The 27,514-nt window shown below is 40.0% G+C and overlaps 1 protein-coding gene across 2 annotated transcripts in view; it reads right to left on the minus strand.

Annotated features, from left to right (window-relative positions):
* The window catches only part of PTGFR (prostaglandin F receptor), a 42,744-nt gene extending 17,786 nt beyond the window's left edge, over positions 1-24,958 (minus strand). The window contains exons 1-2 of one of the 2 annotated variants that reach the window (XM_031968828.1): positions 24,742-24,958; positions 21,286-22,163 (exon numbers count right to left, since the gene is read on the minus strand). In XM_031968828.1, coding sequence (XP_031824688.1) covers positions 21,286-22,083 — 798 coding nt within the window. In that variant the 5' untranslated portion in view covers positions 22,084-22,163; positions 24,742-24,958. Of the gene's footprint in view, positions 1-21,285; positions 22,164-24,698 lie in introns of both variants that reach the window. The other variant, XM_031968827.1, reaches the window with a different exon arrangement.
* Positions 24,959-27,514: the final 2,556 nt, after the last annotated feature.

The raw sequence follows: 27,514 nt of genomic DNA on the forward strand, positions 1-27,514 counted from the left end.
GGAAAAACACAAGAAAGGAAAAAAGTGAAAATACTATGGTTCAATCAACATTCAGTCTCCCTAATCCTCTCTCTGGATGCAACTGGCATTTTCCATTCCAAGCCAATTGGAATTGCCTTAAATTGAACATTGTGAACAAACATCTGTTAAAGAGACTAGATGGTAGAATCCCTGTGCTGATCCCTGAATAGAAAGCTTATCTTGATCACCCTGATAATAGATTACAGTTCATTTATTCTAGAATTGGTTTCTGACTCCATGGAGATTGACCTGTGAGACACTCAGGTTCTACTCCTAATCACTGAAAGATGAGTCTTCGCGAGTATTTTCTAGAGAATGAATTGTTCCAGTTTGCAACCAGGAGGGATGGGAGTGGTGATAAGAGGAATGAGAAACAGGTACGGAGTGAGTGAAGAGATCTCATCATTTTATTAAGGGCAGGTTCAATGCACCTACTATGACAGTCAGACTCACAACTGCAATCTTAGAATTCCTGGAGAGGTATCATGTTCATGATTAAGAGGAGGATTCTTTTCTCTGGTCAGCCACATTTAGAGTACTGGCTTCAATTATAAACAATACTATTGAGGAAAGCCATTAATAAGCTAAAAATGTCCAGGAAAAAAATACAAGTAGGCCAAAAGGACTTATGTCCACGTCCTTTGGGGTCTATTAAAGACCCAAAGATGTTTAGTATGAAGAAGAGAAGACTCAAAAGATAGAAGCAAGACTGGATTTTCCTAATTGGCCACAGAGGGCAGAGCCAGATGCAGTGGGTGGAAGATGCACATTGAGACTAACCCCAAAGAAACACTTCCAGTGCCACAGTTTCTCACAAGACGCAGTCGGTTCCCAGCAATAGAGGTCAGATAGCCATCTCTATGGAATGCTATGAAAGAGTAACTTTTAGAGTAGGTTTGAATGAGATGGCCCAGGAGGTCTTTTCCAGCTTGACCTTGCCACTTTATACAAGTCATTCAGTGTCTTTGACCCTGAGCTTTTTCACCTTCAAAATGGAGATGATAGAACTTGGGATAATAACTTTACAAAGATTATTATAAGGAATGGATTGTGTAAATCTCAAAGCACTATAGAAATGTAGATATTATATAAATGGGACTTATTGTCATCATTGTATATTGTGGTCCTCAAAAAATAATCACATGATAAAAGAAGTGAATTGTGATAGATCAACTGGTAAATATGCAAAGACTCATTTCATGTTAACTAACATTTATTAAACACCCAAGGATTCTCATATCTTTTCATATTGTCCTAACTTCTCTCCTGACTTCCAGTCTCACATTACCAACTGCTAGACATTTTGAACTGGATGTCCCATGGATATCTAAAGTTTAATTCAACAAACACAGAATTCATCTTCTCTCCTCCTAAACCCTCTCTTCCTACCACCTTTTCAATTCCTGTTGAGAGGACCACTAACATACCCAGGCTCACAATTTTAGGTGTCACCTTCAACTTCTAACTTATACTCATACTATATATCCAAACTGCTGCTGAATTCTGTCTTTTCTAGCTTTGCAGCATCTGAACTATGGTGGTGGGCTATGGGAGTAAAGAGGAGATATATGTGAAAGATGTTGAGGAGACAGAAATGGTAAGATCTTATAACTGACTGGATATGTGTTGTGAGTGAGAGGAATAAAGAACAACACTAAAGTGTACTCTCCTAATTGTTGTGACCTTGGATTTTCCATTGTCAAAGGTCAAACTGACTCCCTAACTCCTGCTGCCTATGCACCTTAACGCTACCTCCACCATATCTGTCTTCTTCCAGTAAGTCCTGCTCTATAATCCACATATTTCCACTCATTTTATACCCTCTACATCCATGCTCCTCTGTCTTCTGGTTCTCAGGAAGGTTTGGCTCTCCTTGGATAACACTGCTTTTTAGGGTTAGGTTTCCCTAACTGGACTTGCTGTCTTTTCTTCCATATACCCAGATTCACTACTCCTTCAACTGTCTCAAATCCCATAACCAGATACTCTTTAGAGGAATACATTTTTGATCTTGCTATTACCTACAAGCATTCCACTTTAAGGATAAGGAACTCTGAAATCCTTCGTGTGAAATTCCTTCATTCTATACCTTATGCCTCACCTGCCCCTTTTTATCATATCACCATAATGTCAAGCCCTCCTTTCTTCAAAGTCTCAACCCCCAACTGAACAAATTCCAATATACAACTCTTTACACTCCAGGTTTTTGTTCCCTTGATCTATGAAGTCTTGTATCTTACCAAAGCCAAAACCTGAATATAGTCTCTATATGCTTCCTCATGTGCTACTTAGCTGAACTGGAAGAAGTCATACAATTATATTGACAGGTCCATTTCAAATTTACATTATCTAATCTCAACTAGAGCAACTAGGTTGCACAGGAGAATGCCAGGCTTGAAGTCCAAAAGACCTGAGTTCAAATGTGGCCTCAGATACTTACTACCTGTGTGACCCCAGGCAAGTGATTTCATTCTATTTGTCTCAGTTTAATCATCTGTAAAAATGAGCTGCAGAAGGAAATGGGAAACCACTCTACTATCTCTGCCAACAAAACCCCAAACAGGGACATAGCTGAAAAAAATGACTCAAAATCCTCATTATCATCATCAATCTTAACTAGGCTCTCACTTCAGCAAGATAATCTTTCTACTCTTCAGAAAGTGATTATTCCATTTACCATAATGGCTATTTCAAACTTCTTCTCTCCTCAAGTTTCCCATGAAATTCTCCCTCTTGACTAATATCTTTCCCGTGCACTTTATGGAAAAAAAAAATCAAAGCCATTTTCTGAGGGTTCCCAGCTCTTATCGCTTTGTCTCATAATCCCTCCTCTCACAACTCCTTGATATCATCCTTCATTATTTTCTCCCCCTTTCCTTGTCTTTTGAAGACATCTTTCTTCCATTTTAAATGTCTCCTTAGATCCTATCCCCCTACATTGCTTATTATCCTATCTATTTCTCCTGCCTTCCTCAGCCAAATGTCTTCTAAAAAGATGTCCCTGTTCAATGCCTCCAGATACTCACTTCTCATTCTCTTCTTGTCACTCAACTGAAATTGGCCTTTCCAAAATTACCAATGATTCTTTAGTTGCTGATTAAGATGGCCTTTTCTCAATTTCTGCTTTTAAAAAATAAAATCTTCTGTTTGGATCCTTCCTTAGTCTAACACTAATTAGGATTAGTATTAGGGTAGATAATGATATTTTCCCCATTAACATCACTCCCAAGTACCTCTCTAACACACCCATCATGCATAATTCTGTATCTAGCTCTAAAAGTAAGTTGACAGCAGGGATCCACCCCGATATGGTTGGTTGTTTGGTTAGCTGATTGGTATCCTTCATTTTCAAAGAGGACCAAAGTGACTTCATTATGTTAGAATCAAGTTACAGGGCATCCAATCAGACTGGCTGATCAGATCAATAGGAACTTGGAGTGCTCATCACAAGTTGGGCACAAAAAGTCTATGTGAACACATAGGATAGATTCTCTAAATCTGCAAACCTCACATTTCTTTTGCACTATTTCAGTTCTGCTTTGCTCATGGAAAGTAGCACATTCTCTGATGTTGGCATGCTATGTTGGGCAGTCTTGTATCACTGTCACCTATTATACAATCAATTCTAAAGTTCTTTTTTTTTTTATAGTAACTTTTTATTGACAGAATCCATGCCAGGGTAATTTTTTTTACAACATTATCCCTTGCACTCACTTCTGTTCCGATTTTTCCCTCCCACCCTCCACCCCCTCCCCTAGATGGCAAGCAGTCCTATATATATATATATATTGAATATGTCCTAGTATATCAATTCTAAAGTTCTTAAGAGAGAACTTGAGAGTGTTCTTGTATCATTTTTTTCCTGACCACCACATGAATGCTTGCTCTGAACTAAAGTTTGCCTTTAGCTCAAAATGTCTATAGCAGACACTTTCTGAAGTTTCTTTGAGATATATTAAGGATATTCTTCCAAATTCTATCACTTCACCCAAATTAATGGCTCTTTCCTAATGCAGCAAAGGGTTTTGAATACTGACTTTTTTCCAGGCAAACCTAGGAAATTAGAAGTAGCCATTTTCTATTGTACTGGTTTCTTTTTTAATATTTCATTTTTTAAAACTATGGATTTGAATCAGAAAGAGATGACCTTTGGCTTTTTTTTCTCTTTATCATGGAAGATTTAATCCTTTAAGAATAATTTATTTTTCTCTCAGAAATTCATCATGATAAATGAAAATATTTCCTAAATTAAAAATATTTAACTAACCCAAAATTCAAACTGTGAAACTGAGCTTGCAAAGCAAGTTCATTTTGTGGCCTTTAGAACTGGAACCTGTAATTGTTTTGAGTAGAGTAACTTTGTCATGAAAGGCATATGAAATAGGGTCTCCAAGTGCTTTTGATGTTGTACATCACAGATAAGGGGTTTATCTGCATGAATAGTGGATATTCTTTCTAGGTTTGGTTAAAACAAAACAAATCCTTGGTTAAAACAAAATGGGTGGGTTTGGGTAGCTGTGATTTCCTTAGTGGAATATATTCCTAATGGGTAGATTCCATCCACCAATGAAAACTAGAACCTGCTCAGAAGTTTACAGTCTCCAAGATTTGCAGAAGATACTGTCCCCCAGGATGTCTTTGTCTGGAACAGAAATTATCTTTTCTCTCCCTGTTGGAATCTTTACAAACTGTTAAGCCATTGGAGTTGATAGAGACAATAATTATCTAATTTAGCATGGTTCAATATGATTGATTTGATCTTAGAAGGAGATATTTTGGGCCAGAACTTGAAACAAAGTACTAAGTACAACTGATAGAACGATGCTTGTGTTCACACCTTTAGAGAGCTCATAGAAGCAAGAAATATTTAATTACTCATTGGAGTTCACATGTTCGGGAGATTTCAGGGTTTAGAAAGAGATATCTGAATTCACACCTCCCTTGAAGCTCTTAGGGCCAGAGAGCATGCTCGGAGATATCCCACAATCCCACTCTCAGAGAAGCAGCATAAATACAGCTCCAGTGAGCCACTCGAAAGAGTTACTTGGGAACATTCCCAGGGGTCGGAGAGGACCACTCTGGGAGGAAGCCCATAAGCCCTATCTTTGAGGCAGGAGAGATTCATTGTATCTTCTACCTTGGTGCTGGCTGGAGTCGAAAGGACAAACCTTTGGATTTGGAGACATTCTGGCGGAGCTCTTAGAACCAAGTGGAGAGATAGGCCTCTGAGCTAACTAGCCTATATTGAAGGACACAATAAAAGATCTGAACTTTTATCAGCTGGCTGCAATTTTGAGTGATTGTAATTGAAACTAAAGCTGCCTCCAGAAAATCTCCCCAAGAAACCCTCTCTCCCAGAGAGAATCATCTTATTATTATTTTAAAGAAGAAAAAATACCAACATCTCCCCAGTCCAGTTGCCTCTCCTGTAGAGGGTTCTAAGGTATACATTTATATCTAATCCCACTGTAACCTCATCACTCTCTCATATAAGTAATACAGGGATTATTACTCATAAAGGCAAGGAAACTTCATTCCCTAATAAAATAGTCAAAAGGTCAAACAGAATGAACAGAGAGTTTTCAGAGGAAGAAATCCAAGTTATCAAAACTATATGGAAAAAAAGGCTCTAAATCTCCAACAATTGGAGAAACGTGTGCACTTCAATAACTCTGAGTTGCACTGGCAAAAATGGCCTCAAAGGAAAAGGACTGACCCTGGAGGGGTTGTGGGAAAACAGGCAGGTGAAGGCTCTATCATGGAATAAATGAAAAGAAAAATAAAATAAGGAACTTGTGACCTAAGTGACTTATCTAAGGCCACACAGGGCCCAAATCCCAGCTCTGTCACTCAAAATTTATCAGACATTGAAATGTAGCCTCTAATATTTTTAAGTAAGTGATATTTGAGTTCCCTCCCCTAGGCATCAGTTTCCTTGAGTGTGAAATAAAGGTGCTGGATAAGGTGACTTCTAAAGTGTGTCCCAGGGACTCCCAAAAAATGATCTCCTACTTCTAAGGGACTTCAGTCCTCAGGACCTTAATTCTGAAAGCTAGATAATGAGAGGATTACATGTGATGGCCTCTGAGCTCCTTCCTGGCCATAAACCTATACTTTCTATCCAGGTTGTTAAATAAATACTATAGGCATTAATCTTATTTGATCAGCAAAGACATTGAGATTTAGAAATGATAAAATTTACCCATATTCATGTATCGAATAAGTATTTGAACTCTGCCTGACTCCAAAGCGCCCTCCCCTCTGCTCTCACCTGTGAATCCATTATCCCCTTACTGCCATTATGTCCAAGATACTCCAAGCCTTTCCATCTGCCTACCATGAACTCAACACCAACACAAACCGTTATTTGTATATTGTTGTCCAAGGTTAGAAGGTGAATAAGGACTGTCTTGATGTCCTATTTGCATTACCATACCTAATTTTTTTTTTCCTCTTCCACATGTGGGATCTTTTCTGCTTCATCTCTTTCATGGCCCACAAGACAATTAGTACTTGCAAAAAATAAAGGTTTGGTTATAAAAGCTGTCCACTTTTACAAGCTATTTGGGATGTGTTATTTCTTGATAGTTGAATTTATATTTAAGAGAAAAGCATTGCTGTTTTTTTAATAGTGATGTAGTTTTAGTGGGTTCTTTGTGGCAGCTTCTGTCCATATTTTTGAGCATGGTTAAAAATGAAGACTCTTCCCTTGAGTTTTCCTGTCTGTGAAGGACAAATGGCAACTCAGATAAAACCTTTCACACAAATAGCTACTGTCCTTTTTTGGCCTACTTATCTATCTATCTATCTATTACTTGTCCTTACTTAAGGACTTATCCTTACTTAAGGACTACTTATACTTCTCCCCATCACGTCTTCTGCAATTATACTAGGCAGCCTAGCTCTCATAGGAACCCCTTTTTTAGCAGGATTCTATTCAAAAGATGCAATCATTGAAGCCATAAATATATCATACGCAAATACTTGAGCCCTGTGCATAACACTTATTGCCACTATACTCACAGCCTTCTACAGCATGCGAGTAATCCACTTTGCCCTTCTAAAAGAACCCCGATTCCTACCTTTATCCCCAATAACTGAGGACAACCCAAACATGACTAACCCTATTATACGACTAGCCCTCGGAAGTATTTTGCCAGGCTTCCTCCTAACAATGAACATCCCCCTACCGCAACAATTCCCATAACAATACCTACCTTAACAAAAGTCTCAGCCCTAATAGTAACCATTGCGGGCATCCTAATCACAATAGAACTTAATACACTGACAAATAAAATACCAATCACACCTCTAATACATACACACAACTTCTCAAACATACTAGGATATTTCACACACATTTTCCACCAACTAAACCCCCTAGCAAGTCTACGAATAGGTCAACACATCGCTACCATACTAATTGATCTAGGATGATATGAAAAGACCGGACCAAAAGGTCAAGCCAACTTACACAGTTCCATATCTTTATCCATATCCATATCCTTATCTTTCTATCATCTAGTTGAAGGTGGAATGTTGTGGGGGGGGGGAATATAAACACATGTCTAGTGAGGTTTTAGTAATATAATAACAATATGTCTATCGATCATTGATTAATTTGTGTATATTAATTGATAATTTAATACTTAACTTAATATCTAAACATACTATGTTATTATTGTTTTTAATTAATAAAATGTTTTATCATCATTGACTGAATTATACCATATTGGAAATAAACGCACGTCCGATGATCACTCTCAATTGATGTCCGGTTGAAATGTTGTTGGTCTTGTTATGTAAGTCTGCACTTTTAATGGCATCCCCCAGGCTCCCGCCCTGGTGATAAACTACCCACAAATTAAAAATTACCTAATGCCGTAGCAATCACTGGAGATGCCGCGATATGAGGCCAAACAGCATTGTTACCATCACATATGCCTCTACGAAAAGCATGGTTGAGCTGAAATAGGAACGAATGGGCCTGAAGTAGCAACCAGTAGCCAGTCAGAGGAAATAAGGTTCGTCCGCAGATTATGGGCTTGCTCTGAAGGATTTAGTGTCTTCAGATGGCGGGTTGCTCATCTCTCGTGAGTGGAGGATAAAGGTACACCTAATGGTAGTGATCTGCTAGAGGAAATAGCTTGATTGATCTTGATTCATGGATTTAATGTCTATGTACGCCAACATAATATGTCTTATATAATATATACATATTATGTATTATGTACTATTATGAAATGAATTAGTTTAAGATATGCATGTATTTATTAATGTTTAGTAATATATTAATGTATTTAGTAATGTTTATTTAATATGTATATTAATATATGATAGAGGACTATAAATAATGCTCTATATACATAAATATATATGTATAAATACATTGATATATGTATGTATAAGTATTTATTTTTTTAAAATGAAATTATAAAAATTTGCAAAAAAATTTGCAAAAAATTTAACACTGGGATAGTATACAAACTGAATTTTGCGAAAAAAATAAATAAAAAATTTTAGTGCAGGAGGTAGTTTAAGTAGAATATCGGCTTTGGGTGTTGATGGTGGGACGTAATGCCTTCTTCCTGATGGGTCCTAGGAAGGGTTTTACCTTCATAGCTGGCTTACAAGGCCAGTATTTTGGTTAAATTACTTGGACTCTTCATTTAGGTTTTAGTATATAGTTTTCAAATAGTCCTGCAAGAGGTATTAGGACAAGAATTAGTAGGAAGTAGAGTATAGAGGCTAATTGGCCAATAATGATGAATGATTGCTCTACAGGTTGGCCACCGATTCAGGTAAGTATGATTAGGTTAGCAGTGAGGATTCAGAACAGGGTTTGGGAGATTGGGCAGATTATCATGCTTCGTTAGTTGGCAATATGGAGTAGGGGGACGATTAGGAGAATTAGGATAGATGCTAGTAAAGCGAGAACTCCTCCTAGTTTGTTAGGAATAGAGTGTAGGATAGCATATGCAAATAGGAAGTATCATTCTGGTTTGATATGAGGGGGTGTGTTTAGAGGGTTGGCAGGTGAGAAGTTGTCTGGGTCTCCTAATAAGTCTGGTGAAAAAAGGGCTAGAAAGAGGAGCACGAGAAGAAGGAGTATTAGACCTAGGACATCTTTAATAGTATAATAGGGGTGAAATGGGATTTTGTCCGAGTCTGGGTTGATTCCTGAGGGGTTGTTAGAGCCTGTTTCATGGAGGAACAGTAGGTGAACAACGGCTAGTGCTATGATGATGAAGGGTAGGATGAAGTGGAAGGCAAAGAATCGTGTGAGTGAAGCTTTGTCTACTGTGAACCCTTCTCAAATTCATTCTGCTAAAGTGGTTCCGATGTAGGGGATAGCGGATAGTAGGTTGGTAATTACGGTAGCACCTCAGAATGATATTTGGCCTCAAGGAAGAACATATCCTACAAATGCTGTAGCTATAACAGTGAGAAGCAGAATTACGCCTTTGGAGGCAGGAAAATTCAGGTTCAAGTAAAATCTCTTACACCCCTGAACAAGTTGCTCATCTGGTCCCCACTCAGATTTCAGGATCTCCCAGATCGAGGTCAGTTTTATTGTAATTGGGCAGTTGAAGAAAGATAATGTATAAAGAAGCTGTAAATTCCAAGCAGATGCACACATATGATCCTGGAAGTAATAGGGAAGTACTTGCATTCGTTGAGGGTAGGGATGCTATGGGGAGAACTGTGCTTCAGGAAAAGGCACGGATAGATTGACTGTAAGGTAGAGAGAACTGATGCAGGGAGTCCTCCAAATTGTAGCTATATGAGAGAAGTAGACAGAACAACAAAAGGCAGAAAGGACAACATCTGGCACCAGACTGATGATCATTGAATTCATGTGAGCTGATAAAGTCCTAACTGAAAGAAGAGTAAAGATCTAGCAAAGGTTACTGAGTAGGAACAGCCTGGAGAAAGAAGTGACCCCAAAACCTAAAGAGGAAGCAAGTGAAAGCACCCTGAAGGAAAAGGTATGAGTAAGAACTAAGTGCAAGAGCCAGACTTCAACTGTTCCAAACCTTTTCATTCCTTAAGGAGTTTCACATGGCACCCACACCACTCAGCCTCATGGCTGAGAAGAGCGCCTCAGATGTCCAGGAACGGAAATGAGCTTGGAAGTCACTGAGTCCACTCCACTTCTTTTAACGGATAAGGAAATGGGAACAGGGAGGATGCTCCACTCCTGGTAACTCAAGTAGTATCAGAGTTGGGACATGACTGAACCCGGTCATCTATCTCCAGAGTCAGCATTAACCATGTCTTCCCCATGACACCTTTTTGGTTGCTTTCCTGAACAATTGTTCAACTCATGTATAATTCTGTTTAATTGATAGTGTTTGTTTTATTTCTCTACTGTGAGTGAAGTTCTTTGAGGCTGTGGGGTGGTGTTTTCGATTAGACATCTCTTTTCTCTGCATCTGATATATTGGAACTCACTCTCACATTAAGTACCCCTGGTGGTCTTCCACCTCCTGCTTTCCTGCCTCTTTCTGAGGATTGTCTCCTGGTTAGATGGTACATTTCTGTAGAGTAGTGACTCTCTTTGTTTTTATTAATTATGTCCCCAGGGTTTAATACGCCTGGTACATAATAGGCATGTAATAAATCCTTATTTCCTTCTTTCCTTTCTCTACAGCTTCCTTAATATTCTCTGGCAAAACTAACACAGACATAAGTCACTTCCTTACAAATATACATGGAATGCATTTAGAGACTCCTCACTAACTAAAGTTAGAAGGGGTGAGCTTTAGCTTTAGCTAGGCTTTGGACAGAGCCGCCATCTTGGAATGCTCTTCACATTCTTGAGGTCTAATAAAAACACTCAATTTATTCAGCCAGCACTTTTCTCTTAATGTTTATGCCCTTGTGTATTTTAGGGGAAATAGACTCCACATGGCCTTGATTCATTTACACTTAAATCATTAAAATACTGTTTTATAACAGCTGTCTCAATGTCTGAGGCAGTGTTAGTTCTTTTTATGTCTTTCTCCTTAAAAACAAGAAGACATTTACTGCCAGGATTAAATGATATTCAAACACTAATGAATAGCAGTTTGGGATACCAATTCAAATCTATGAATTTTGTGTGTACTCTCAGAGGTGTCTCCTCCTCAGTCATGCCCTGGATTCTGAATCAATTTCTGGATCAATTTTGCCTCTAAGATTTATAGTGGGACCTTTCAGCTCCAGGTCTATGTTCCCATGCTCCTAAAAGTAGAGAACGCAGCTTTGAATCCAAATGACTGATCTACATTCTACAGAGAATCATGGGGCAGGGGGGAGTAATGAGACCTTAATAGCACTATGTAGAAGTATAACATTCTTGCATTTAGTGCATTCGAAGTTAAGATGACCAGTGACTTCATCTGTAAAATGAGGGGGTTGGACTAGCTGGCCTCTGATGTCGCTTCCAGAAGTGAGTCCTATGACCCTAAGGAACACTGACTAGCACACCACACTTTTGACTAATCTAACTATCTCAATGTCACACAGATCACAGATTTTTGAAGTAGAATTTGAATCCAGGACTTCCTGATTCTAGCCCTCCCTGCACATGCTGTCATCTGCAAAAAGGGAATGATTATTTTATTCCAGCTGTCTCCCCTGGTTGTTTCTAACCCTAACCTGGAAGGCCTGTGGCATCAGTTTTGGAGTTCAGTCTCTGTGATGGAAAAAACTAGACCAAAATGTGCCTGGTCTTTCCTCCATGTCACACATGCAACTGCAGTCATATGACTTCAATGTTTCAATCTAACCAAAAACCAAAGTGACAGAATCTGATTTTGCAGGACCTTCAAATACTAACAATGAAACAAGCAAGCCTCTTCTCAATGAGCAACAGGAAGTCTAGGAGTACACTGAATAATCCATATTGAAACTCCATTTTTCCTCATTCAAGGAACTGGCTACAAGCAAATGAAAATAAAAGAGCCCCTCTCTTTAGAGAGTTCAAACCTCCTTTGCACCCAAAATGTTCTGGTTCTTATGACCATTATTGAGATCAAGAGTACCTTAAGGCTCCAAATGTCTAAAGATTAGCACAAGCTCTGATCAAACCAAAGTCAGTTTTGTTCACACCAGAATCTCCAGGGCAGACACAACAGCAGAGATAGAACTTACCAGTCGCCTTAAATACTATTTATGATAGGGGAAGTTCTGAGACTTAATGCACTGTCATCCTCAAGACAACCCCCCAAATCATATGAGTCATCCATAGGAGATGGAATACTGGGGACAAGGATGTTTGAGGGGAAGCTTGTTGGAGAGACTGGCTTTTGGCTTTTGCTCCTGACCTAGAGATCTTCTGGGCATAGAGTTCCCTCCTTGGTGCAGAATCTCCATTGATAAGCAACAGCTCATACAATCTTGGGGGACTGTGGGGATGAACTTGCAGAGGTTAAGATAAGATACTCAGCCTTTTGTATAGCATCTGTATAGCATTTGTATGGCATCTCAAGGTTTACAAAGTACCTTGCAAATATGATCTCATTTGATCCTCCCCATCAATACTGGTAGGACGGTGCTGTTATTATGCTCATAATACAGATGAGGAAACTGATCCTAGGATAAAGACAGAGCATGAATCCACCCCAAGAGATTTCTACACTTCAGTCTTCACTGAGAAAGAGAAACCTACTACTTTGCCTCCAGGGAAAATGCCACAGCCATTTAAGAATGGGAAGGCAGAAAGGCAGCTTTTGAGCTGGGGAGCCTGCTGGCCATTCTGACTGTGGGACTCTAAGGAAACCCTTTAACTTTCCAGGTCTCCTTCCCTCACTCTCAGACTCAAGCACCAACCTGCATTAGGAGAGGCAGTTTCCTCATTCAGGGCATCACAGGGCAGGCCCCTAAACTGGTAGAGGTTTAGATGCCTCTCCTGTTTCTTCTAGCTCAAGGATGTCAGTTTATTTTATAATGGTTTCAATAGAATTGATTTCCTTTGTAACCCTACCTATTTTAATGGACACATTTAGAAATATTTTTCTGAGAAGGGGGTGTGGATGCATTTGGAGAGTCACCAAACAGTCAAAAACCCCTGCTTTATACAGCCACCACCTCAGACATTGCTCTCTTTTGTGAGGGTGTTTGGTGCCTTTCTTGTTCCACCTGCAGCAGACAGACTCATGGAGAACATAGGGCCTAGCAGGGTGCCCAACATAGAGCAGGTGCTTGATTTAATGAACTGAATCCTTCCACTTGACTTGAGAGAGAGAAAAAGGCCCCGGCTCTTACCTTTTCTCACCTCACTCTCCATCATACATATAAGACATGTTCACACTCTAATAAGACCTCATCCCATCCCATAACCCCTTCTAGGACTCCAGTTACACTCAGCATACTGAGGGATGCCATTAGTCAAAGTTGTGAAATCCGTCCTTGAAGGATCCTATGCACACAGGCCAGATCCAATAGATACTTGGAGAGCAGATAAAAATGTTTGGTCTGAAAGTTCCAGGAAATGTCTCATTGACTTTTTTTTTCTCTCTCATGGTTGAAACAGCAGAAGAATGATTTAAAGATTTATTTATACAGAGAAAGTACACTGATGGAACAAAGCAAGAAACAAGCCTGCAATTGTTGTTTAAATAACAGACTTTTGTTAATTCTAAAGTTATGAAGGCCGGATTTTTTCACAGGCTCCAGTGGTGATCTAACTGAGTGAATGTAGCCAAAGGAGGCACATTTAAAACTTTTCAATTCAGTAAGGTAAAGTGAGGGTACAAGGTCTCCAAAATGAATAATCTCTGTGCCCTCAAGAAGTTCACATTCCCAAGGAGATAACCTGGGTTAATGTATATAGCACCAACCTTGAGGTCAAGGACAGGATTAGAGCCAAGCCCTGTGGTAGGAGAAAAGTCAATTTCCCAACATAGGTGGGCATCTCTTCTGAAACACAAGGTCCTAAAGAGCTGTCTAGAATGCTGAGAGGTTAAGTAATTTGTATTTCCAGTTCTCAGATTTACTTTCTAGTCATCACACCCCTTGCCTCCAGCCACTTGATTTAAAATCTGCTCAGACATTTCCTAGCTATGTGACTCTGAATGAGTGATTCTCGAAGTTGCAAGACAACTCTATAGGAAGATGAATTAAAAAGGAGTTGCAGAGGTGTACCAGTGGAGGGAGTTTCTGCTCTACTTGGAAAAAAAAAAGAGGTCAAGAAAAATTTGTCTTATTTTTTTTTTTTAAATATGAATTAGCCACCTTTCTAAATGTCATTATTTCAGAAAATGCCAAGTTTGTTTAACTATGTTTAACTATGTTCATTTAAAAATTCTAACAAGACACATGCTCATTTTTATCTCAGAGTGACCCAAGCTAAATTTTATGAAATCATGAGAAGAGCTTACTGGAGCCAACAAAAAAGCAAGTAGTTTTTTTTTTTCAGAAAAAAAGTCAGTACTTTTTAGTGTAGTAAAAAACTAGAAATAAAGGAGCTTCCCATTGAGGAGAGAATTAGGTTAGGGTTAGGGTTCTCATTTCGGAAGGATGATGCAATGTCACTGCCTTCTAAGAAGCAATGAATATGGAGAACATGGAGAAGTTTGGGAGAATTTAACATGCTCTAAGGTGAAGCAAACAAAACAGAATCTGGGACATAACAGACAATGACCAGAAAAACATAACTAGAAGAAGACTGAGACACCAGCCAAACCGCAGAGCAGCCCTCTGGGGAATGAGAATGGTCACCCCTGGCTCCCTTCCTCTAGTGGGCAGAGAGCAGCCAGCCAGGCTGGGATGGGGGTAGGAAGAGCACAGGCAGACCTGGGGAGGCTTATGGATGACTTTCACTGAGTCTTTCTCTCTTATCATTTTTGTCTTTTGTCAGTAGGGGTCACTCTCTGGGCAGTGAAAGAGAGAGTGCTGATTATACAGAAAAAGAAGAGCTCAGTGAGTGAGTTTTAAATGATGCTGAAATTCGTATTTCTGTCATTGTTCTTTTTTTGTCAGTCCACATTTGTATGATCATTGGATTTCAAAATATATATTGTATTGGGAAAAGAGATAAACAGAAATAGAGACATTAACAGAGAGTTATAAATAGATGAAAGGTTGGTTGTCAGTGGATATATAGGTGAAAATGGACAGATATTATAGACAACAAATAAATAAATACATGTGAACTCCTTGAATGTCCAGGCTGTCTCACTTGGTGTTTATGTCTCAGCACCTTATAAAAAAACAGCACAGCACAGCAATGCATAAGAACCCATCCTAATGGATTCCAGGGGCAAAATGAGATTTATGTTTTCCAAAACATAGAAAGTAAAGGAATTGGAATCAAAATGAGGTATAAAAAAATCTTTTTGCAGAGGTTAAGATGGTACTTGGAAAATCTCAGATTCAACTAATAAGTTAGAATAACAATAATTTCATCAAAGTAGCAAGATATAAAGTAAATTCATATGAATCATCAGCATTCCTATATGTCACAAACAAATACTGTAAGAAATGATAAAATAACTTTAGGTAGGATAAAATACCTGGGAATATATCTGCAAAAGTGAACCTAGAAATTAAATGAATAAAATTGTTTTTAAAAATACTTTTTGAGGAGCAGCTGGTGGCGCAGTGGATACAGCACCAGCCCTGGAGTCAGGAAAGCCCGAATTCACTTAACACTTCTTTAGCTGTGTAACTCTGGGCTAGTCACTTAACCCCAAATGCCTCAGGAAAAAAAAGGCTTTTTTGTACAAATAAAATAATTTAAATAATTGGAGAAATATTAAATGACCATGGGTAAGCAAAGCCAATATGATAAAAATGACAATTTTACCTAATGTAATTAATATATTCAATTCCTTCCTTCCAAATTAAATTACCAAAAAAATGTATTTTACTAAATTTGAAAAAATAACGAAATTCATTTGGAGGAACAAAAAGTCAAAAGTATCAAAGAAATTAATGAAATAATGTAAACGAAAGAGTTTTAGTAACACCAAATCTTAAACTATTATGAAATGTAATTATCAAAAACTATCTAGTAGTTCAATGAAACAGAGCAGACCATACAATTTATAGAATCAAATGATTATAGTAACTTTGTGTTTGACAAGTGTAAAGACAAGTTTGGGAGATGAGAATTTCTTATTTGATAGAATTTTTAGGAAAGCTAGAAAACAGTCTAGTAGAAATTGGGCATAGAACAATATCTTACATCATTAACCAAGATCAAGTCAAAATAGATGCATGACTTAGACATAAAGAGAAAGATTACAAGAAAATTTTAAAAATAAGGAATATTACTTATCATCAGACTTCTGGATAAAAGAATAATTTCTTTATTAAGAAGAGATAGAGAACAAAGTGAGGATAATTTAGATTACTTTAAAATAAAAAGATTTTATACAAACAAAATAAATGTAACCAAGATTAAAAAGGAAAGCAGCAAACTGGGGATGGGGGAAATTTTATTGGTAGGCTCTCAGAACAAGGTCTCATATCCCAACTAGATAAAAAAAATTTGTCAAATCTATAAGAATGTAATTCATTTCCCAATTGATAAATGGTCAAAGTGAATAGACAGCTTTCAATGAATAAATTAAAACAACTTATAGTCATATAATAATACTAATTAGAGAAATGCAAATTAAAACAACCTATCTGGTTGGTTAAAATGATTGAAAAAGAAAGTGACAGAAGTTGGAGGGAATGTGAAAAAAATCGACCACTACTTCAGTTAGTGAAACTGTGATCCCAAAACACTTTGGAGAGTAATCCATAATTATGCTCAAAGAGTTATTAAACTGCCTATATCTTTTGACTCAGCAATACCACTGTTAGCTCAGTAACCAAAAATGATTAGAGGAAAAGGAAAAGAATCTATCTTCTTGAATAGTTATAGCAGACTATTTGTGATGGCAAAAAACTAGAAATTGTGAAGATAACTGTCAACTGAGGAATTTAAAAGGAAGAACAAGTTGTATTTAGAAGCTTTGCTGTTTCATGTGCAATCAATTTTTTTGGTATTCTACTGTATTAAATTTAAAATAAAATATATTTTTTTAAAAAGTAGATTATAGTACTTGAGTCAGAAAATCTGGACTCTAATCTTTACCACTTTGTGATCTGGAAAGAAATCATTTTACCTCTTTGGACCCCAGTAATCCCATTTGTGAAATGAAGAGCTCAAGCTAGATGACTTCTTTAGTCTCTTTCATCTCTAACCCTGAAACCCTCTGATTTTTATAATAACCACAGAAAATCCATTAGGGTTATTAGAGACATTTTCCATATTGGCTAATAAAGAATTTCATTGTAATGTTGAGTAGTAAATAGACAAAATAAATAATAAGATACTTCATAGGAATCATAAATAAGCAAGATGGCTCTGAGGGTTAAATGGAATGTATTACATATTTGTTAAAGGAAACAAGCCATACATCAGAGACACTCATGAAATTTGTATTGTTCTACTACATCTGTGGCAATCCTTGGGGGTTTTTTGGTGTTTATTTAATTCCCAATAAAACATGTTTTTGAAGAAACAAAAGGTAAAAATACAGCTCTACCATGCTGGACAGGAGATTCTATATCACATTAAACTTTGGGATACTTGAAGCACAGGAGAAAATACAAGTGGCAAAAAGTTCATTTTTTTGGCTGCAAGACTTTACCCCCATCCTTCCCAGTGGGCCCCTGGAAGGCAAATGGCTGCCTTTGCCCCAAAGTGTTTTCATGCTCTGATTCTAAGAAAAAAGAAAAAAACAACTTTGAAAACACAAACTTAATAGAAGAATGTGTGCTTCTTTCACCAACTGTTTTACACCAATATCCCCTTTTCCTACAAGACATTTCCTGAAAAATGTGGGAAAAGTTTTCCACAAGTAATAAAGTTACTTGTGTAATTAGTGAGTTTTTTGGGGGGGGGGGTATTCTCTGGCTTTGGCCTGCCTAGAAATAGGACAGAATGATCTAATGACATTAACCTCCACCAAAATTTCAAGCACTTGAACTCTCCTGGACAAAAATTTGACAGGAAGCCAGATATCATTAAAAGAAGCCAGGAACACCAAAGACCAGAACAATAAGCAATTCCATCAACAGTTAGTCAGCACCTGCGTTGGCCTAGCCAGTACAGTAGCTGTATGTTCACCAGAAAGAAAGGTGCAGAATAAAGCTGCTTCACTGGAGGGATCAATAATTCATCAATAAACAAAAGTGAGACCATTGTCAATAGAAGTTCTGCACACCAAAACAGGACAATGTTATTTAACTATTTATACAGTCACACACTTTTCCTATTAGGAAGCACTATGTACAAAAACAATGAATTCCAGTGTCTCAATTTTAAAATTAAGAAAACAAAATTCTTAAAAAGGAAGAGAGAATGTGATACTCAAATGAGCATGGAGCAACTTCAATGAAGCTGTTTGGTTCTGTTGATTTCTAGATTTATACAGAAGTTACAATCCTATCATTCCTCCCGTAGAGATGTTTTAAAAATATTGAGTCTAAACAGATAATGTAGAAAATTAAAATTAAAGCAACTATCCAGCTAATTCAAAACAAATACCAAACGGAAGCTGGGCTTGAGACCTCAATTATCCAAACAGGTTCTCATCATAAACAAGGACAGTTTGCTGTGTTGATGTTTTCTTCAATTTTATATTTAAGCCGTTGATATTGATAATTTTGCCCTCTTCCATATTTCCTTTTCTGAGCCTACATTAATTTCACTGGTGATTTAATTTATTCATGGTGCAAAACCTCCTTTTTTTCTGAAAATGTGTTTGCCTCAATGAAAAATATATTCTGATTCTATAGGTAGTATTGGAAGGGACCTCAGAAGCCAGCTAGCCCAGTTCTCCTCCCCATCTTCAACTCGGGGAGCTGAATGGAGGCAGGTTTAAATTCAGAAGAGACTTTGCCAACCTCCCCCCTCACTTTTCAGACAGGAACAATTAAGGCTTTTGAAGGATAAGACATTTGCCCAGCCTCACACTGGGAGTGAATGGCTCTGACTCCAAACCCAGTCCTCTTTCAACTGCACCATGAAGAAAACTCTAACAGCCCTAAAAAAAAAAAAAAAAATCAGTCCATAGTGAGAAGAAAAAGTTAATCTTAAGTCCCTGGCAACTCAGGTATATTCCCAAAGAATCTTCCAAAAATAAGACATAAATCCCAAACTTAGACATGTTACCAAGAAGTCTGGCAGAGAAAATGGCGGCCAAACACCCCAAAATGTCTTCAAAGAATCCCCCCAAACATGATGCCACAGAAAATCAGACACCAATAGTAACAGCTGAACACCACTCTAGCTCACTCTCATTAAACTAACAAGCATTTATTGGGTACTTGCAATGGGCTTAGCACCACTACTCTGTGCCTGCACTGTGCTTACCACTTTTACACATATGCCTTCATCCTACCATCACAACAACCCTGGGAGGGAGGTACTGTTATTATCTCCATTTTACGGTTGAGAGAACTAAGGGGAACAAGAGTAAGTACCTTGCCCAAGGTCATCCAGCCTGCCTCTCAGCTGATGTTCCTGTAACTAAGACAGGGAAAGTGTTTTGCATACATCATTTCCTTTAGTTAAGGATTTTCCTAATAAAAATAGCTAATGTTTACACAGCATTTTAATGGGTTCTAATGTAATTCTAACGTAATGTCTCTAATGTATGTATATATAATCTATATGTATATAATTCATATATAACACATATAATATTTCATTTGATCCTCACATAACCTTATGAGGTAAGACTATTTTACCCTCATTATACAGATGTGAAAACTGAGGTTTAGATGTCTTACCCAGAGTCAGATAGCTAGCTAGTAAGTGGGGCAGGATGAAAGTCAGTTCTCTCCAACTCCAAGTTCAATACTTTAGCCATTACTATCATGGGCTAAACCCTTGGTGGAATGGTCACATAATATGGAAGCTATTTTCAGGGTAATCTAAGAAGGTCCCATAGCTTCAGGGAAACAGAAAGCTCTCTTGATCCTAGTATGGACCCCACTTGTCCCATTCTACCTCAGCTGTTATCCCTCAGACATTTAAAAACTGCACCAATACTATTGCCTATGGGAAGCGGAGACAGCCTGGCTGGCCTGCAAGAATTCCTGACTTGTCCTCTACAAACCCATACCAGATCAATTTCAAGTGTCCAGGAACTTGGATGGAAAGAATTTGCATCTTCCTTTTGATTATTCTCTGTAATCCAATGTGCTTATTCTAAAACACGATTTCTTCTAAAAGAGCTGCAGTCATAGGCTGCTTCAGACTGCCAAGGGGCTCAAGGATACCAACAAGGCTGAGAAGCCCCCTCATCTGCTGGCACTTGGTGAAAAACAGAGCAGAAGATGCCCTTTTTCTCTAATACTCTATCCCTGTGAGACCTGCACTGCTTGACTATGGCTACCAGTGCCCAGACTGATCCCAGGTAGAGAGCAATAATAAAACAGAATGAATAATAGATTCTGGAAACATATCCCTAATGGCAAGACCTACTTCACCCCATTGGGTCTCAGTTTCCTCATCTGCAAATGATGGAGTTGGACTCTAAGGTCTCTTCTTCCTCGAATTCTATGATCTCAAACCTCAGTTTCAATATCTGTAACATGATAGAGTTGGACTGCCTGAGCCAGAAGGCCCCTTCCAGCTCTAAATCTATGACCCAATGACCACATCTTCTCTGTTAACCTGGCTTCTGCCTTTAGTCCCTGTATAAGTCAGATACAAGCTGATTTTTCTCCTTTTATCCTAGAAGTTGCTTTAATTCTCTATTTCTCTTGGTAAGCAGAGGCTCTATCATTCTATGCGTAGAACCAGATGAGTATAAGGTGGTTCTTACACAACTGAATTTGTTCATGCAACTTTCCATGAAGTCTCAGTCCTCAATTTGTTCCGCATTCAAAGAATTTATTCGGTATTGACTATGCCAGATGCCATGCTAGGTGCTAGAATATTTTTTTAAAAGGAAAAAAAACAAATAAATAAATAAACCCAAAACATTGAATTATATGTGTTAGCAATTGAACTAAATCCAGAGTTCTTCCAAAACTCAAAAGCCTCAGTCCAACCAAGATGATGTTCAGGTTTCAACTATTCTGCAGCACATTCAAGGTACAATTGAAAAGACAGCTTGGCTCTCTAAGCCTGCCTAGGCAACTGAAATAACAAGTTTCAAGAAGTTAACAGGAATCGCAAAACCATTTCCCATCACAGCTAACCACCGTGGAAAAGCAAACAAACACAGACTCCAACATGGACAAATGGGTACAGATATTAGGTCTTACCAGAAATGGGCTCCAGCAAATGCAAGAGACACACATGATAGCCAAGACTTGAATGATCATTTCCAAATGATGAGACCTGCCTTGTCGGTGCTGCTGGTTTTGAAACTTGACTCTCAAGAGTGTGATTCCTGTGATGGCATTGCACAGGAATGAAATGCCCAGGGACAGCAGTCCCAGACAAGAGAAAAGCAAGATATAAAATCGGTCTTCCCAGTCTTGGATATGCTCAGTTTTGTAGAAACACCAGGTCCGGGTTGCTTGGATCTCATAGGCTCGGAGCCCCAGAATGGGCAGCATAGCGATGAAGATGGCAAAGAGGCACACACCCGTCAGCATCATCTTCACGTGCTTGGATGTCATCTTTGTGGAGTGGAATATGGGTCTGGTGACTCCGATGCACCTCTCTACGGCCATCACACTGCCCAGGAAAAGGGGGCACAGTCCAAAGAACACCATGCACATGCCAAAAATGCTACACAGGACATTGGACTTATCAAAGCGGATCCAGTCCATGTTGGAGGCATAAACAAACACAGCTATGGCTCCATTGATGAGGTGGCCAAAAAGGTCAGTGATCACCAGGCCACTGGCGAAGAGCAGGAAGGACGCCTTGGACTTCTGCCTAAATCGCTGGTATGCCTTCATCAGAATGGCAATGGCCAGGCTATTGGAGATGATTCCTACTGTCATAAAGATAACAGAAAAAAAGACTGAGAGCCTGTTTTCAGTTTGGCATGTGCTATTGGAAAGGACCCCTGCAGCAGGAGAAGGTGGCTGTTTGGATGTGTTCATAGACATGGTGACAACAAACACACACTGAACTCTTAAGACATAATCTCCCTCTCAAGATGGGGCTGGCCGTCACCATCAGAAGCAATCTGCAGCATGAAAAAAAGAAAAGAAAAGAATCCCACCCAGATTAGGAAAAGTGCATCCAGACATTGCTCATCTGACATTTGAAGCCAAAACTGCTCAAGGAGTTTGATGGTGGCCAGTGACTCCTCCAGCCAATCACAAGGAAGGTTGCATTACCAAGGCACACATGTATGTGCATAACTACACTTCCTTTGCAAGAGAAGATACTGCCAAAAATGAGAAACTGTGTGTGCTTCAACAGGGAGCCACACCAGCAAATGGCATCTCTCCTAACGCTCCCCTGCTGAACCTGCACTGGCAGATATGACTCTCAGATATCTTTGTTTGGCAGATAACACCTCATCCAGGACCCCTCCTTATATCTCCTTATCTCGTGAGTTTAGTCATGGAGTTAAATTAATTTTACCTTCAAGTGAACTGACCCAGAACCCAAGGACAAGACACATACAGACAGCTTTGTGAATTGATATCTCACAGAAAATTCCTTAAGCCTGGTCTGGGGAAAGAGAGAGGAAGGCTCATCGAATGGAAAACCTGTGATAGTTTGTTCTTCAGTCTACTAAAGTAATTATTTGTTTTTCTGACCCCAGGGACATCTGATGGTCACTGACATCAGATGTGACATATGGACACAAATCCATAATTAGTTAGTTCTTTCATAGCCCTGTGGCTTATCACTTCTATTCACGGGGAACTGATAAATTGTTACAGATATAAGGATGCTGAGAAATCGTCTAATCAGAAGACAGATTTCAGGATGTCTGTGAACTTGAATGGGAAAATAAATATACCTTTTTTTTGTATCCCTTGTAAGTGAAATTTGGCATTTACTTCCGTTAAGCATCTTTTAAAAATTACTCTGGGAAGACCCAAAGACCTCATGAAACTGCCCAAAGACTCCAGCACACACACTGAATCGATGAAGTACCTGCCCATTTTAGAAAAAGGGAGATTGAACCTCAGTGCATTGAGTGATTTGACATGGGTCACAATCATGTAGATTAAGGGCCATCTAGTCAATTTCCTCCTTATTTGACAAAAAAAAAAAAAAAAAAAAAAAAAAAGCCAATTAAGGTTTCGAAAAAGTAAGACGTCGAAGTATCGAACAAATAGGATATAGACTAAGATTCCCAGAGACCACGATCAAAGCTCATTTTTCTCCAACAACCTCCTTTTCAAACTGGAAGAGAAAAATAGGAAGTGCCCACGGAATTTGTTTGTTTCTTAAATAAAAACGGCGATTCTTTTAAAATTGCTGGATTGGGGGTTTTGTATTTTCCCTTCGATGAAGATAGTGAATGCTAAGTGACCCAGAGGCAACTTTCCTAAAGCCTGAACAGCCAAGAGATTTCCCAGGCTCCTCACAATTGTCAAAAAGAATACGCCCTTGCCTACATGGCCTTCTCACCACAGGCTCAGCCCTACTTCTGACAGCTCTTTCGAGTTTAGTTGGCTCGGGTCTAAGCCGGATCACCCCAACCGCGCACACGCGTGCATCCCATTGCAGGGGGAAGCAGTGGCTACTCTTTGCCCCATCAGCTGTGCAGAAAAAGAAACCCGGCTGAGGGGAAAAGGAGGGGAGCGCAAGAAAGGGGTACTAATGACTCATGTACCACATCTGCCGAGACGCTGCGCCTTTGCTTCCCTACAGGAGACATTGCGCCGCGAACCGCCGGCGAGCTCCCTCCGCATTCCGAGATTCAGGGGTGCTGGGAATCTGGGACCGCAGCGAGCCCTCCAAGCTATCTCACCCCCTTGGAAAGGCGAGGAGAGGATGGGATCCCGCCGGAGCCCCCGCATCTTTCCAGGCGAGCTTGGCCCCTTGCTGGGAATTCCGGAGGCAACCCCTCCTGGGAGCGAGGACCTGGCAGCCGTGACAGCCCCGGGCCTCCCTCGCGCTCCTCTGGGCTCTTACTCACACTCGGTTCACCGTCCCGTTACTTCCCAACCGTACCCTGAGGCCCTTTCTTGCAACATCACCCCGCTGCCTGCTTTCCAGCTGCCTGGGATTGCTCAAGCTCGCCCAAAGTGGGGATGGATGGACGGATGGATGGATTCCTAACCAGCCACGGCGGGGTGGGGGAGAGGCGGGGAGGCTGCACAGTGAGGGTGGAAGCCCAAGGTGGCCCCGACGAGCAGAAATAGAGAAAAGTTGGGATCCTGGGGAGCGAATGCAGAGCAAGCTTTTTCTTCCCCCCCCCCCCAAGGGAGCCGCACCAGAAGCCAAAGTACCCCCAACCCAAGTAACTCCCTCCTTTTTCCTTCTTTTCCTTTCTCCTTCCATCTGGAACCTGACCCAAACATGTTGTCCAGAAGCCCAGCGTTTCTCCCAGAGCAAAGGGTTCTGTCGGCAGAAAGCCCGGCTGAGCAAGGGGTTCTGTCGGCAGAAAGCGCGGCTGAGCAAGGGGTTCTGTCGGCAGAAAGCCTGGCTGAGCGAGGCTCTATTAAGAAGGAAGGGATGCAGGAACGGAGAGGAAAAGGAATTGGAAGCCGCGAATCCCAGCGCAGGGTCTAGGGTTTGCCGGTCCCAGAGTTACCTGGGTGCGTCCCGCAGCGCCCGGGAAAGCAGGCACACCGTACCTGTCCCGGCCACATCATGGCTCTGGGGCTCCAGGCTTCAGAGTCCAGGCTGTTAACTCTTGGCTCGGGTTCTTCGGGAATCTTCTCCAATCGCAATGGAGCAGGAGCAGTCCCTTCGGGGCTCGCCTCCTCTCTCCACTTCTCACAGCCAGCCAGACCCCAGCTCTGCAGGCGAGAAAGATCTGCCTCGGCTGCCCCTCAGACCCCTCCTTCTTTCTCTCCTGTGTCTCTCCGTGTGTGTTTTTCTCTCTCTTGTCTCTGTCAGTGTGTGTGTTTGTGTGTGTTTGTGTGCACCGGCGCGTGGGCGTTTCTGTGTCTGTATGTTCTGTCTGTCTGTCTCTGTCTCTGTCTCTCTCTCTCTCTCTCTCGTGTGTTTCTGTGTCTCTCTGTGTTCTGTGTTTCTGTGTCTCTCGGTCTGTCTATCTGTCTCTGTCTCTGTCTCTGTACTGTGTATGTGCGTTTCTGTGTCTCTCCGTGTGTGTTTTTCTCTCTCTTGTCTCTGTCAGTGTGTGTGTTTGTGTGTGTTTGTGTGCACCGGCGCGTGGGCGTTTCTGTGTCTGTATGTTCTGTCTGTCTGTCTCTGTCTCTGTCTCTCTCTCTCTCTCAATCTCTGTCTCTCTCTCCTAACTCCCTCTCCCCAGTCACTCCCTTTCTCTCCTTAGCTAGGCTGTTGCGCCAGGATATAGGTGATTTGGTCACCCACCTCTTCTCAAGTGCCCTGTTCCTTTCTGCTCCCCTTTGCTTTCCAGTGGGACGAGATAAAGACCAGGGGACGAAGCTACAAAGCTACGCTCAGCAGATCACCCGCAGAACTGGCTAGGGACAGGAAAACTGTCCTCACTCCCCAGGCATCTTGACATTGGCGAAAGCTTAGGGAGGCTGCAGAGTCAGAATGGGGAGTTGCAGAGAAACCCCTAGACCGATGATGGTATCCTCATTGGAGCTCAACCGAATTAAGAGAAAAGCCCTGAAACTGTCCAGTTGCTTGTTCTTTGGTCGAGCAAGGACGTGAATTGTCAAAGTGGAAGTTATTGGTTCACCGACTCCACCCATTTTCAAGGATGCCACCCCTGTCCCTACCGAAGAGAATGGATCGGGGCTTAGAGCCGCCTCCCAGGATCTGGCAATAGTGCAAACTGGCCTTGGCATCTGCTTCTTTTCCATAAAGAAACAGACAAACATTTGGCAAAGCAAGGGTTTTCAGTTGTACCTGGGCAAAGATTCCGTAAAAGGGAAATGCATCTTTCATTGGTTCCTAGAGTAGGGAAAGAAGCAGGGACAGGGAGTGAGTAGCATCCTAGTTTTTATAGACTGCAGGCATATCAAAGATCTCTTCTAATCTGTTGAGGCAATCCGTATTTAATTTAAACTACATTACAGATAAAGATTCTACAGATTCTACAGTGTAGGATCCAAAAAGACAAGATATGGAACTGTTGGAACATCTTGAAATGTACTTATCCTTGAGAGTCCAGAAGAAATCCTTACAAAAATTTAGGATTTTTTTTTTTTATCCCCAGAGCTAGAGTAGTACCTTGAACATGGCTCTCATACTTAATTGAATCTGGTGAATGTTGAACCCTAAATGATTTGGTCTGAATGCATGCAAGTAGGAAAAGTAAGAAAAACTACGTTGTTCCTCCTCTTTGACCCCTGGATGCCTCTACTGAGTTATAGATGCCACTTTCATCCCATACCTCAGGGAATTGATTGAAAGCAAAGATCCCTCTATGCAAAACAATAAAAAATAAATATTGTATTATTTGTGATTAAAGAAAACTGGGGAACTATTTTGTCCCCAAGCTCCCAGAACCAGAACTTGAGAACTTGAAGAGACTCGAAGGTCATCTAACCTAACCCTGAATTTTACTGATGAGAAAATTAAGGACTGTGTTCAATTACTTGCCCAAAGTCATACTCAGGTAGTAAGAATCACAGGTGAGATTTGAATCCAAGTCCTCTATCTGGATTCAAATCCCACATCTAACATTTACTACCTATTTGCAATTTTGGATGGAGAGAATGCATAAATGCACTATGGTCTGTAAATGCAGTGAAATCGTATTTCTCCTTTAAGGAGTGAAAAATAGGAAAAATTTGAAGACATCTGACAGACCGAAATGCACATACACAGCACAGACAGAGACAGAGACAGACAGAAAAATAAAGCGATGAGAGGGAAAAAAGAGAAGCTTAAAGAACAATTGCTAGATTTGACTGTAACAGTGTGCCATAGATACAAGGAAGCAATTCTGACCTCAAGGAGCTTACTGTGGAGGTTATATATATATATATATATATATATATATATATATATATATTCCATTCAACATAGATCAAGATACCAGGAAGAGAAGACAGAATTGAGGTAAAATATAAGGGACAAAGTTGGCACCTCACCACCAAATTACAGCCTACACCCTTCTTTTCTGTGAACCACTGGTAAACTTCAAAAGGGAAGAGTTGGGCTTGTTCTTGGCCACACACGCTAGTGAACGGTTTGGGTGAATGTGGTTTGTATAGGGTAGTAGTTTGGATATTTGTTGTTAAATACAACTTGCATAAAACAAAAGATAGCTATAAAGGGGGAAGGTATGCTCAGATAACTTTCGTGGGATTCTTTATGATTTACTTCAGGAAGAAGAAGTGAAAAAGTATCTCAACATTCCATTTTCAATTTGGACCTAACTACTTTCCCCCAAGCATTTCCAGGGTTAGGGTTCATGATTCCAAAGACCCAATCCAATCCAATAAGAAATGATTAAGCATCTGT

This window comes from Sarcophilus harrisii, chromosome 4 (genome assembly GCF_902635505.1).
Source record: "Sarcophilus harrisii chromosome 4, mSarHar1.11, whole genome shotgun sequence".
Lineage (NCBI taxonomy): Eukaryota > Metazoa > Chordata > Mammalia > Dasyuromorphia > Dasyuridae > Sarcophilus > Sarcophilus harrisii.